Below are 10,643 nucleotides of genomic sequence, written 5' to 3'. Positions count from 1 at the left end.
TACTGTCCGCGGAAGGAAAATCCAGCTTTGCCCCAAGCCCGCCTGCCGCAGTGCCCCAAGCCCGGGTGCAATGCTGGGGCGACTCTGCAGCCCAGGGGCGGAGGGCTCTGTTCCACCCACGGTGTGTCAGTGAGGCACAGGTAACCACGAGCATTGCTTTTGAGGATGGGATTGTAACAAAACGCTTCATTGGCAATAGACTGAGCTCCGTACAAGTGTCACTGAGCCACGGGTACAAGGAGCCTTTTAAAGTGGCCAGAAGTGACCTGTCCCCCAGCTGATGCTCAAAAGCATCTAACCAAGGGATTTCTGCAGAATATAAAGTGGTTACCAGGGTCCCCCTTGGCATCTGTCTTCTGAGTAGAGATGGGCTAAGTTCTCCTGCGGGAATAAAGCAGCAGTATTTAACCAGTGGTAATTCTCACCAGAGATACCGTAGGTTTCAGCTACCTGTGCCAGAAATATTTGCTTAATAAGGAAGGGGTTCAATAGTCTTTATCTCTGCTTTTAGGATTTCTTTCCTGTATAAAATATTTGGATTTTTATCTTTAGAATAGTTTAGCCTCTGGGTCAGACTCTGGTCTCCATGTAGCTGTAGGCAAATTGAGCTATACATGATTTACCCAAACTTTTTACCCCTGAACAGCACTGGACCTACTAACAAGGTAAAAATACTGCCACTCTGCAAGCTTGCTGCTACTTATAAAAATCTGATCAGAGTTTGGTCCCAGCATAGGGGGAAATGATCACCGGGAATAACACCAGTAATTGAAAATAGAGTCAGTGTTTCTATAGAGTATCAAACCATTCAGAACTTCAACTTTTAATACATTTTCTGTATGTGAAATTAAATGAATCCATCGTGTATCAAAACATAGTTGGCCTCTTTCAGTTCATCTGTAGGAAGACTGCAATTATAACTTGATTTACACTGCAAAAATACTTTTGGTTTAAACAAAGAAAACAGTGTGACAAGACAGTGTGCTGTATTTTACTGGTGCGAAGTTTTGCATATATAGAGCACGGACACATGTGACCCGTGAATATCTGCTCGTGTCGTCGCTCTTGAGTTGGCAAGTAGATGGATTCATGGTGAGATTCACATTTTGCTATCACAGAAAAAGCTCGACAGTGGTAACCAGACATTTCTACTGCTTAGCTCTGTAGCCAGCGTTACGTCCACTGGAAATGTGAGGTGACTAGTGATGGGAAAATAATATGCAGAGATTTTGTTACTTCTAAAGCTGAAAGTACAGCTACAGCTGCTTTTAGGAAATGCTAATGAAGGAGGATCAAATCCCCGCTGTAAACCAAATGAATTTAGATGTTTAGTAACTACTGCCTCGTAAGACTGTGGGAAATCTGTAGGTGCAGCTGTCTCCTAGCTGCACGCAGAGGACGCTGCCCCTTCCACCCACCAACAGATTAGCAGCTTAGAGAAGCTCCACCGAGGAGACGTGTCCTGATTAGCTGGGAAGCGTGTTTTAAGATGTGCGCTTTAACTTCAGGTAGTGGCGATTTTTTTCCGTGACGTTACTGAGGTAAGCTACAGATTAATTAGGCCACATGTGATGGGCAGCAGCAGCAGCTCAGCAACTGCAGGTGCCCTCCAAAGGGGTTTGGGCAGCGCAGGGAGGGTAGGGCATGGCATGGACTGTTGTCACTGCACATCCGAAAGCAAGGGTCAAAACTGCAAAGCCTGGGCACTCGCACAGCGCTGCTAAAGGATTCTGCAGCACTGCTCCCAGGGGTAGCCCCTCTCCCACAGGCAGAGCCCCAGAAACCTTCCTGCTAGTGGCCTGTGGCACATCACACCTGTGTGTAAGGGTTTGCACGGCCCTTGGCACCATGGTTTGGTAGGGCCCCAATGCTTCTAGCTGGTAAGTATGGCAGCAGGAAGCTAAACTCATACACAAGTATTGGCTGCAGGATCTTGACTTGGGCTCTGAGATTGCTGGAAGATTGTGTCTTTTCAAAAGGGGGAAAAAAGTGTAAAAAAAAGGATTTATACTATCATGGCAAGAACAATGATGGGGATGCCAAGATACTACTGCCTTGCAAGATAAAGTGGCACATGTTCTACACAATAATGTGTACAATGTCTGACGACTCTGGAAATCTGTTCTCAAGCAGATTTCCCAATAAATTAACACCACAAAAATACTTTCCTATAAAACAAAGTCCAAAGGATTTTTTTTAAAGTAAAAGAAAAACCTTCAGGGACTATATTACTTATCTCTCTCTACATATATAATCTCCTGACTTTCTTAAATAAATTTATTCTTGTCTTAGAAAAATAAAACGAGTAGCCAATTTAGTCAACAGAAAATATCTCACAGACTTAAAAGCATGCCCAGCAAGCATAGCCTTGTAAGACTAAATTAATGTTAAATCAAAGCAATTTGTTACTAAACCAACCTAGTCTGCAATTCACAGTTGATTACTACAAAGTGTATTTTTTAAATTTTTTTGGCCCATATAAAAATAACATATTGCAACTCAAAGTGCATTTTTAAAATAAACAATCAACTATTTTTATCAAATAAAATATTTACACCATTTGGTTTTTACAGTCAGAAATGCGCTTCATGCGATGACCATGGGAACATCATCTGAAAATCCAGTTATCATTGGCGCTTCATCATCCTCATCTCCTGAAAAACAAACCCAGAGTGCTGTTACACCGCCCTCAGCATTTCGTGGGGCAAGACTAAACAGGCTACAGGAGTTGGTCACAAAACTGCCCTGAAAACCAGTACCTAGTGGCCTCACTTGTGCTCTTACCTGAGCGTTCTGTCTGTCATATTCAGGTTTTAACTGATTCGTGTTAGAGGCAGTGGTTTGAGTGAAGTTGCTAAAAACATCTATCCTGGGCTTGCTTCGTACTCTTAGGACAAGGTCAAATCCATAGAGATTTTCATGCCAGAGGGAGCCCAAAGCATGATAGAGGAGTTAGGTCTTGCACGGATTTCACGTCCTTAGGCTGTGTTGAAATGCCATGCCTGAAACCAAGGGCGACCTACCTAAATCATCTCCCGCGGAGAATATGGCCGAGCCCAGGCGGGAGCTGTAGTGGCTGTTGGCAAAGGCAGTGAAGCTGTTCTGCAGCCGTCGGTGCCTCATGTACAGCACCACGAAGCCAATCCCAAGGCTCACCAGCAGCAGGAACAGCACCGGCACCACGATGGCAGCAATGTCCGTGGATCTACCGGTGTTCACCACAGAGTAGTCTTCACCTAAGAGGAGGGAGGGAGGAAAGTGCCGTTTGCAACCAATAGCACATTTCTCTAGTGAGTTTGCGAGGCTTTCAGGAGTCTTTGCTAAGGAGGATGGGGAAAATGCCAGGGACTTACCAGTTCCTAGTTCACCATAGAGCAGCGTGGCCGGCTCACCACACATCTGCCCGCTGTACAGGCACCTGGCCTGGACAGTGAATGAGTAGTTGTGACCTATCTTCAGGTTGGAAACTTTGAAGAAGTTTTCTGTGGTATTGCCGAGATACGCCGTGATGTTCATCAAGCTGTCAAACATGTGAATTTCATAACCCTGAGGGTTAGGAAAAGACAGACACAAAATCCAAATCACTTGGCTGCAGGGGTCAGGTTTGCTCCTTCCAACAGGGCTTTGGAACTTGTTTTTCCTCCTGAATCTAGCTCTGATGAACAGCACTGGGCTATCAGCTGGAAAGAGCAACATGGAGCCTCCTCCCGGCATCCCAGTGAGTGTGCGCTGACCTTCGTCAGGTCAGGGAGATTTCAGACTGTCTGGTTCACACTGTTCTTAGCATCCACCTGAGACCACCCAAAATACAGACTCCAGTACCAGTGATGGCTTTTTTGGCACAGTCTGCTACCTGCCTGGGACCCGACAGAAAAAATGTCACAGGTTTTTCTGTCAAAGTCTAAGTAATTCTCAGACACCACCGATGTGCACCCTGCAATGGTGGGACAGTGTCCATTCCCTGTCCTTTCAGACATGTGACAGATGACCTTTTCCACAATTCTGTTCCTAAAGGAGGACCGATGGGATCTATCGGTTTTAGTGCCTTAGTAGTGATATGAATTGGTGTAAGTTCTACATAGAAGACTCGGGGAGCAGAGTTACTCGTGTATTTTAACTAGTCTGTGAATGGAGCCTTGCAGCAACTCTGCTCTAGATTTTTCTGAAACGCTGCCTGTAGGGTGGGAGAGACAGTGCAACTTACCCGGCTTTCGTTGAAATTACTTTCCTTTAATGCCAAACTCTTCCAAAAAAGCAGTATATGGTCATTTTCTGTTATAATTTTTAAGGCGTCTGGTGCAGACAGTGGAACTGCAAATGAGGAAATCATGGCAGGCAGGTTAGTTTTTAACACCAGTGACAGTTTTCTTTTGACTCAGAAACGGCCACGGGGTTACTGAAACTCAACTTAGGATTTTCTAGGCATCAGCACAATACTCTGCTTACAAAAAGGCTGTACTGAAGGATAGGATACTGTGGCACGTAAGCTGGTAGGAGTTCTTCAGTGGTTTTTTATGGGAGGACTGTAACAGTACTTCATGGTGTCTCCACAGCCAAAGAGGTGTCTGGCTCATCTCCACCTAGGCAGGAGAAAGACTCCCTGGCTATCATTTGAGAGGCTTCCTCTCCGCTGCTGCTGATCAGGGATTTAATTGCCTTCCCTGGGAGCTGCAGGGAGGCCTCTCAGAACCGGGATTTGGCTGTGGGAGAGAACTAAGCCATGCGGAAACACTGCTGCAGCCTCCAGCCAGCGCAGGGGTGGATGGATGGAGCGTGGGACGAGCGCTGTCTTCCCTCTAGCGGACACTGCTGCAAGGACTCGCCCCGGCTCCCACCCAGCAGAACTCTTGCCTTTACCTGTGTTGATCTTCATGCTGGATTCTTTGCTCATATTTCCCAGTTGAACAATGACGTGGTATTTGCCTCCCGGTTCAAGTTTCTTAATGGTGTACTCCACCGTGCTGTTCCGGCTTTTCACCTTGTAGATTTTATCTGTTTTTCTCACTAAATCTTTAACGGCGACAGCGTATAACTGCAGGGGGAGGAAAGGCACATATTACCTTCCTGCAGACTTGTTAGCAGTCTCCCACAGTGGCAGGACATCAGGCACAGGGGGACAACGTTTGAAATGAACCATGCCTGCGCTCTACAGAAAGTGTGGGGAGTTCGCTTCCAAGCCTCCTGCTGGACTAGCAGGATCCCTGCCTGGGATCGGCGTGCACAAGATACAGAAACTACAGTTACCGGAACAGACGAGGGCAGGAGGAAAATCTCAGGTTGTATTTCTTAACAAATCACAAGGAGGCAATGCAAACTCCTGCCCCGTCAAAGTGTCCGGTTTTGCCAGGAAGACTTCTACCATTAAACCTTTGCTCTTAAGTCTCTGGACCAGAATAGGAGCAGAAAGTTTGCTGAGAAAATGACTTGCCTTCAACGGAGCGAGACCTGAACGTATGCCAGTGGCCGGAAGACAGAAGCGGGCTTTGCTGGGGCTGCACTGGTGTGGCTGGAGCAGGAGGCAGAGCCCGCAGCCTGGCTGGCTCAATGCCTGTCCTGCTCACATGGCCAGCCTGGACTCCAGAGCAAAGCCAACCCCAGAAAGGTGTTTTAGCACACACCCGCGTTTGCTTTCTGACTCGGTCAGCAGCAGATATCCCAGACCTGTCTTTTTAAACACAGTGTGCATGTTATAGGCCTGAGCTAACGGCCAGTAATGTGAAGAGAGGAAGTGCAGGTCTCAGAGATGTCACCATCTTGAGGATGACTATTTAGATGGAGGGTAGACCTGGTCTCAGACTCAGTTCTCCATCAGCAGCAGGACAGTGAACTGTCTTCGAGCCAGGGTTCTGTGTGCAAAGAGACAAAAGGCGGCGCTGTGAGATATTACCATGTCCTGGTCGGGCAAATCGTAAGGTGATTCCCACTTAATGACTGCGAACGTCTTTCCAGTGTGCACCGAGTGGAGGTGCCGAGGGGGAAGCCGGTTGTCAGGGATCATCTTCACCACAACATAGTCGGATGGTGGCCCTTGGTAGGGAGACATCACACGGACCTTGAAGGGATGACACAGTGGTTACTACTGTGCCTACACCCTCCGGTACAAAACTAGAGCCTGTAGTGCAGGCAGGAGGGGTTACAGAAAAGGAGCCTACCAGAAACAGGTACTGCTCGTCCCGCTGCACGAACACAGTGATGTTGTGGGAGGTTGTGGTGGTGTTGTGAGGGCTTCTGTACAGCTCTAGGTAGGATGTGGCATAGAAGATGCCATAGACCTGTGACAGAAAAGCGCAACAGGGATGGTACAGATTTTGGCAAGGGCTGGAGCTCCCACCCAAACTTTCACTGGTTGTCAGTTTTTAGGGACATGACATAAAGATTCTTTTTCCTCTGGACACTCTCTCCTGCCCAAGTTCAGGTTCAGTCTGCCCACTCACTGCTGCACTCCCCACCCTAAAGTCCTGGGCTCAGCTCCCATAACACAGCAGTCAACTGAAAGGCCAGTGGAGCATCACGCTGTCTGTATTCCAGCCGCATCTCCACTGGATCAGCGGCTGAACAAAGAGACACCAAGAAGGCTTTCCTTGCTTCTGTTTAAGGGGCAGCAGGTGCTTTCCCTCATTTTTCAAGCATAATATTTTCAGGGCCTTGCGATTCAATCCCTACAAATAATCCCAATTAAGATTTTGCTTGTGTTTTGAGGCTCTGAGCTAGACCCCGTCCTGGCTGGTGAGAAAGGAGAGTTGGTGCCTTACAACATTCATCGGTCCAGTCCAGCTGCACTCCACCGCAGTCTGGTTGATGGCCTTGGCTTTAAGGCTTGGTGATGCAGGTCTTGTCCCACTGGTCACGACATGTACAAAAGACAGAGGGCTGTCACCCAGCTCCGTCTTAGCCCAAGCAGAAATTTCATAGGGGGTGTGTGCTGTCAAATTTGCCACTGAGCAAGAAGAGAAACGTGCACTATTAAGTGAAGCAAAGCACTGCAATGGCAGGGTGAGAGCACTAGGAAACGTTCAGCAGCAGCATCTTAGACAGGAACCTGCCTCTCTTGGTTTGTGTTTTGATTTGAGTAATTTCCTTTACACAGAAGCACCGGGATACTGGTATCTAACCTAGCCTGTGCTTTTCTCTTTGGGATGCTTTTCTCTGTCAGGATGCTTTCCGGTATCTAGACTGTGCACACCAGTGATTTTTCCAAACCAGAAAGTAATCTGATTAATAGGGACATGTACTACATACAAGCCCAAGAAATTGTTGTCCTTTTGCAGAGTAGATAAGGAACCACAAACAAAATCCCATATGATGAGAAAAGGCTAGTGCAGCTCCAGGGGATAAATCTAAAATCCACTTGAAATTTCCAATTCCTAAGGAGATAGGCCAAGGATACAGTGATTTGTCCTCTCAAGATTTATTAAAAAAAAAAAATCCTATAGCCTCCTGTAAAACCTTCCATTTGGTGTTGACTGAAGCAGAATTTTACACTTTGCACAGAATTTACCTTTTTGGATGGACTTTTCTCCTTCTATGGTCAAAGTCCTTTTCTCCTGCCTGTGCGTATCAAATGTCCAGTAGATGTTCACCACGTAACCACGGACCTGTCAAGCAGCACACAAGACGAACAATCAGTTCAGCTGGTTGTGCACACAGTGAGTCCCCGCTGAAAGCCTTTGCACTGTATTTCCCGGCTAATTAAGAGAGCTGGGGCTGATTGTGAGTAGTAAGAAATGATCTGGCATGAAATAACTTATTTCAAAAAGTAACTGCAAATGAGTGGCAAGTTATCCCATCCAGGATTTACCATTTACCCACATGGGCCTTTTTTCTTTATTTTCATTTCAGGAGTAAAGGTAAAAACGTTACCTTGATATTAGTAGTCATTTTTAGGCTGAAACTTATGGAGTCCTCGCTGTAGCTCTCAATGTGTATGACAGGTGGAGGAAGGACTGGAAGGACAGAAAAAGATAGCTGTTACCACAAAGCAAAACAAATACTTATCAAGAGGGGACAGGTAAAATACAAGCTTTCATTGTAACACCCATCTCTCAGAGCAGGAATCCCCCACCTTGCCAGCCCCAACCTTGCCTGTCTCTAAGACATACGCCCCTCAGAGAAGGCACTGACATGCTGTACCTCCATTATTTTTTCAGTCAGACACCTAGAAGCTGCCTTATCTGTGTCTTGCTTAGCACAGGCTGGAAGCAGAGAGGTCTGGGCACAGGTATTTTACTGCTGCTCTCACTGGGACAAGCTCATATCCCAGTTAACAGCTCCTGGCCTTCTGAAGCACTGGTGAGGGAGGTCAGGAGCTATTGGTGGGGACAGCTGCCAAACACTCGAGCAAAACCTGAAGTGAAAGCTATTACAGAACTTTCTACCTCTGTTTTTCTAACCATCAGGTGCTCGTGTACTTCATACTGAATTCTGCAATTCTAGTAGCATGGTGTTTTCTTTCCTTCTTTTGTCAACACAGAGAGGATGCACTTTTATCTAACAAATTAGCAGACAATTTTGACATCAGGATACAGGCTTGGAAGCAGAACTTGGCATGAACACAAATGATTTCAAAAGGCTTTTCTAAAAACAGTTCAGAAGGAAATTATTTACTGTGTTGTTGAATTTATCTACTGTCAGACTGTAATGTTTTGATAATTCCTAGGGAACCTTAGCGGTCTTCTAGTGGTCTGAACTACATGAGACGCAGAAACTATGATAATCATAACCCAACAGGGAGAATGAGTAAGCATCCTTTCAGCCAGTGACAGCGAAGGAGTCAGTGACAACGTGTCTCACCTATCTGAAGGTAAGATCTAGCCTACACAAGTTAGAGGGAATCCATTTACAGTCTAGGAGAGAGGGGCACCTTCTGGACAGGCTTCTCGCCCACCTCCAGAGCAGTTCATCCATCCTAAGTGCCACAGAGTTCAGATAAAGAGTCAGTGAGCTGTTCAGACTTCCACTGAACTTTGAGGCAGCTCAAGTCAAGCGGTACAGGGGAGCTGTTAAATAGTGTAAAACACCCAACAGGGAAAAACAAAGGACAGGGAGGTGGTTATGCATGCTGATGCTAACACTTCATGCTTATATTCTGCCTTTGTTCTATTTGTCTGAGTTGACTGAAACAACATTTACCTTTTCCTTTCGTGGTGGTTATGGATTTGGAATCGCTCCAGTTTCCCACTCCTCGACTAGTTACCGCAGCAACCTTTTCAAATAAAAGGGTTGGTTAATATGAACACACATACACTGCCAACACTGTATAATGCAAACAGAGAATGAGGTTAGAGCAAGGTTACAGACATGGCGGAGCTCACGGGAAAAGGACTTTGAAGCAAACAATAGCTTAATTACTTGGCAATACAATGCTTATTACAGAGATACGGCAGACTAAGTCAATTAAAGGAATCTAAGAGCAGGGAGGCGCACCCTCTTTGCAGATAACCACCCTGTTATGAGATCTTTATGAGGAGTCCATCAAGATAAGGAGCTTTGGACTCTTCCGGCTGTTGCATAGGTAAGAACTACCAGTGAAGTCCATGCGAGTGCTGAATCTAGTTCCAAAGATTCATTTGGGAACAGATTAGCCCAGGAAGGAGTACCACGGAAGGGAAGACTCACTCCAGCTGACTGTGAGAATAACACTGAGTGACGGTGGGGGGAGGGGCATTTATCCAGCCTCCAGTGAACACTCTCCCAAGAACCCATGCTCATCCAGCACAGGGAAGACAGGCAATGGCAGAGCATACATCTCCCAGGGCTCACTGTGCAGACTTTAATTTCCTGTTCTTATTAATTCTGTCTATAATTACCCGCTTCCCCCATAGGCACACATTCCCCGCAGGCAGATCTGCTTCTTTCCCCCGTGATACAGTAAGGACCAGACTTATCTCTGGCCCAGACCCAGCGACACTGGAATGGTGGAATGGACAATTAGGAGATTTCGTAATGCAGCCTTTCATCACACAGCTCCTGGGAGAAGGAGCACATCAAGGGCCTTAACTCAGGCCTTGAAACTATATATATTAGCAGTGCAAAGGGCAAGCCCCCATTGTGGGTCAACATTAAAGGATGGGATTCTAATAACATACATTTTCAGCAAGTGCTTGACGGTGCAGGACTGAGACCATTTAGTGACAAGTCATGAGAGCACGCACAGACACAGCTTTGGAAGCACTCACTCTAGCAGTGTACAACGCGTTGACCTGTAAGTTCTTGATCTCAGTGCAGTTCTTGGTGGTTCTAAGGGATGACCACTCCTTGGATCCGCTCCTGCTGTATTCCACCTAGGAGCATCAAAACAAGGGATGAGGGCTCCACAGTCAACAGTACCGTGGGGTGATAGGTCCCTCTGTGTCAAAATGTCAGCAGAAAGAAGTACAAAAGCTTAGAAAGGGAGACAGAAATGAAATTACGAACTTGAGGGGCTGTGTCGCTACCTACAGTGATTTCCTCTATGAAATGTCCTATTTCTGGCCCACCAGCTTTCCCCATCCCACCACCAGTTTGGACTCATCAGGACTCACAATGAATTCCCGTATGAGGCCGTGGGCATTCACAGGGGGACTCCAGCAGCCCATAACCACTCCTTCAGCTTCTTTTTTCAGGGACAGCTGAAGGTTGAAGGGAGCATCTGGTACTAGGGAAAG

General features: G+C 46.5%; 1 protein-coding gene across 1 annotated transcript in view; it reads right to left on the bottom strand.

Annotated features, from left to right (window-relative positions):
• Nucleotides 1–2,190: 2,190 nt before the first annotated feature.
• The window catches only part of SORL1 (sortilin-related receptor, L(DLR class) A repeats containing), a 36,343-nt gene continuing 27,890 nt past the window's right edge, over nt 2,191–10,643 (bottom strand). Inside the window, exons 35-47 of the mRNA XM_010137215.1 lie at nt 10,521–10,633; nt 10,176–10,280; nt 9,130–9,202; nt 7,861–7,943; nt 7,499–7,595; nt 6,753–6,937; nt 6,153–6,272; nt 5,888–6,052; nt 4,858–5,032; nt 4,205–4,311; nt 3,354–3,546; nt 3,024–3,236; nt 2,191–2,654 (exon numbers count right to left, since the gene is read on the bottom strand). Of these exons, the coding sequence (XP_010135517.1) occupies nt 2,587–2,654; nt 3,024–3,236; nt 3,354–3,546; nt 4,205–4,311; nt 4,858–5,032; nt 5,888–6,052; nt 6,153–6,272; nt 6,753–6,937; nt 7,499–7,595; nt 7,861–7,943; nt 9,130–9,202; nt 10,176–10,280; nt 10,521–10,633 (1,697 nt within the window). The 3' untranslated portion in view covers nt 2,191–2,586. The remainder of the gene's footprint in view (nt 2,655–3,023; nt 3,237–3,353; nt 3,547–4,204; nt 4,312–4,857; nt 5,033–5,887; nt 6,053–6,152; nt 6,273–6,752; nt 6,938–7,498; nt 7,596–7,860; nt 7,944–9,129; nt 9,203–10,175; nt 10,281–10,520; nt 10,634–10,643) is intronic.

Source organism: Buceros rhinoceros, unplaced genomic scaffold (assembly GCF_000710305.1).
Source record: "Buceros rhinoceros silvestris isolate BGI_N320 unplaced genomic scaffold, ASM71030v1 scaffold18305, whole genome shotgun sequence".
NCBI lineage: Eukaryota > Metazoa > Chordata > Aves > Bucerotiformes > Bucerotidae > Buceros > Buceros rhinoceros.
The sequence above is the reverse complement of the archived record's forward strand: the minus strand, read 5'-3'. Positions and strand labels throughout refer to the sequence as shown.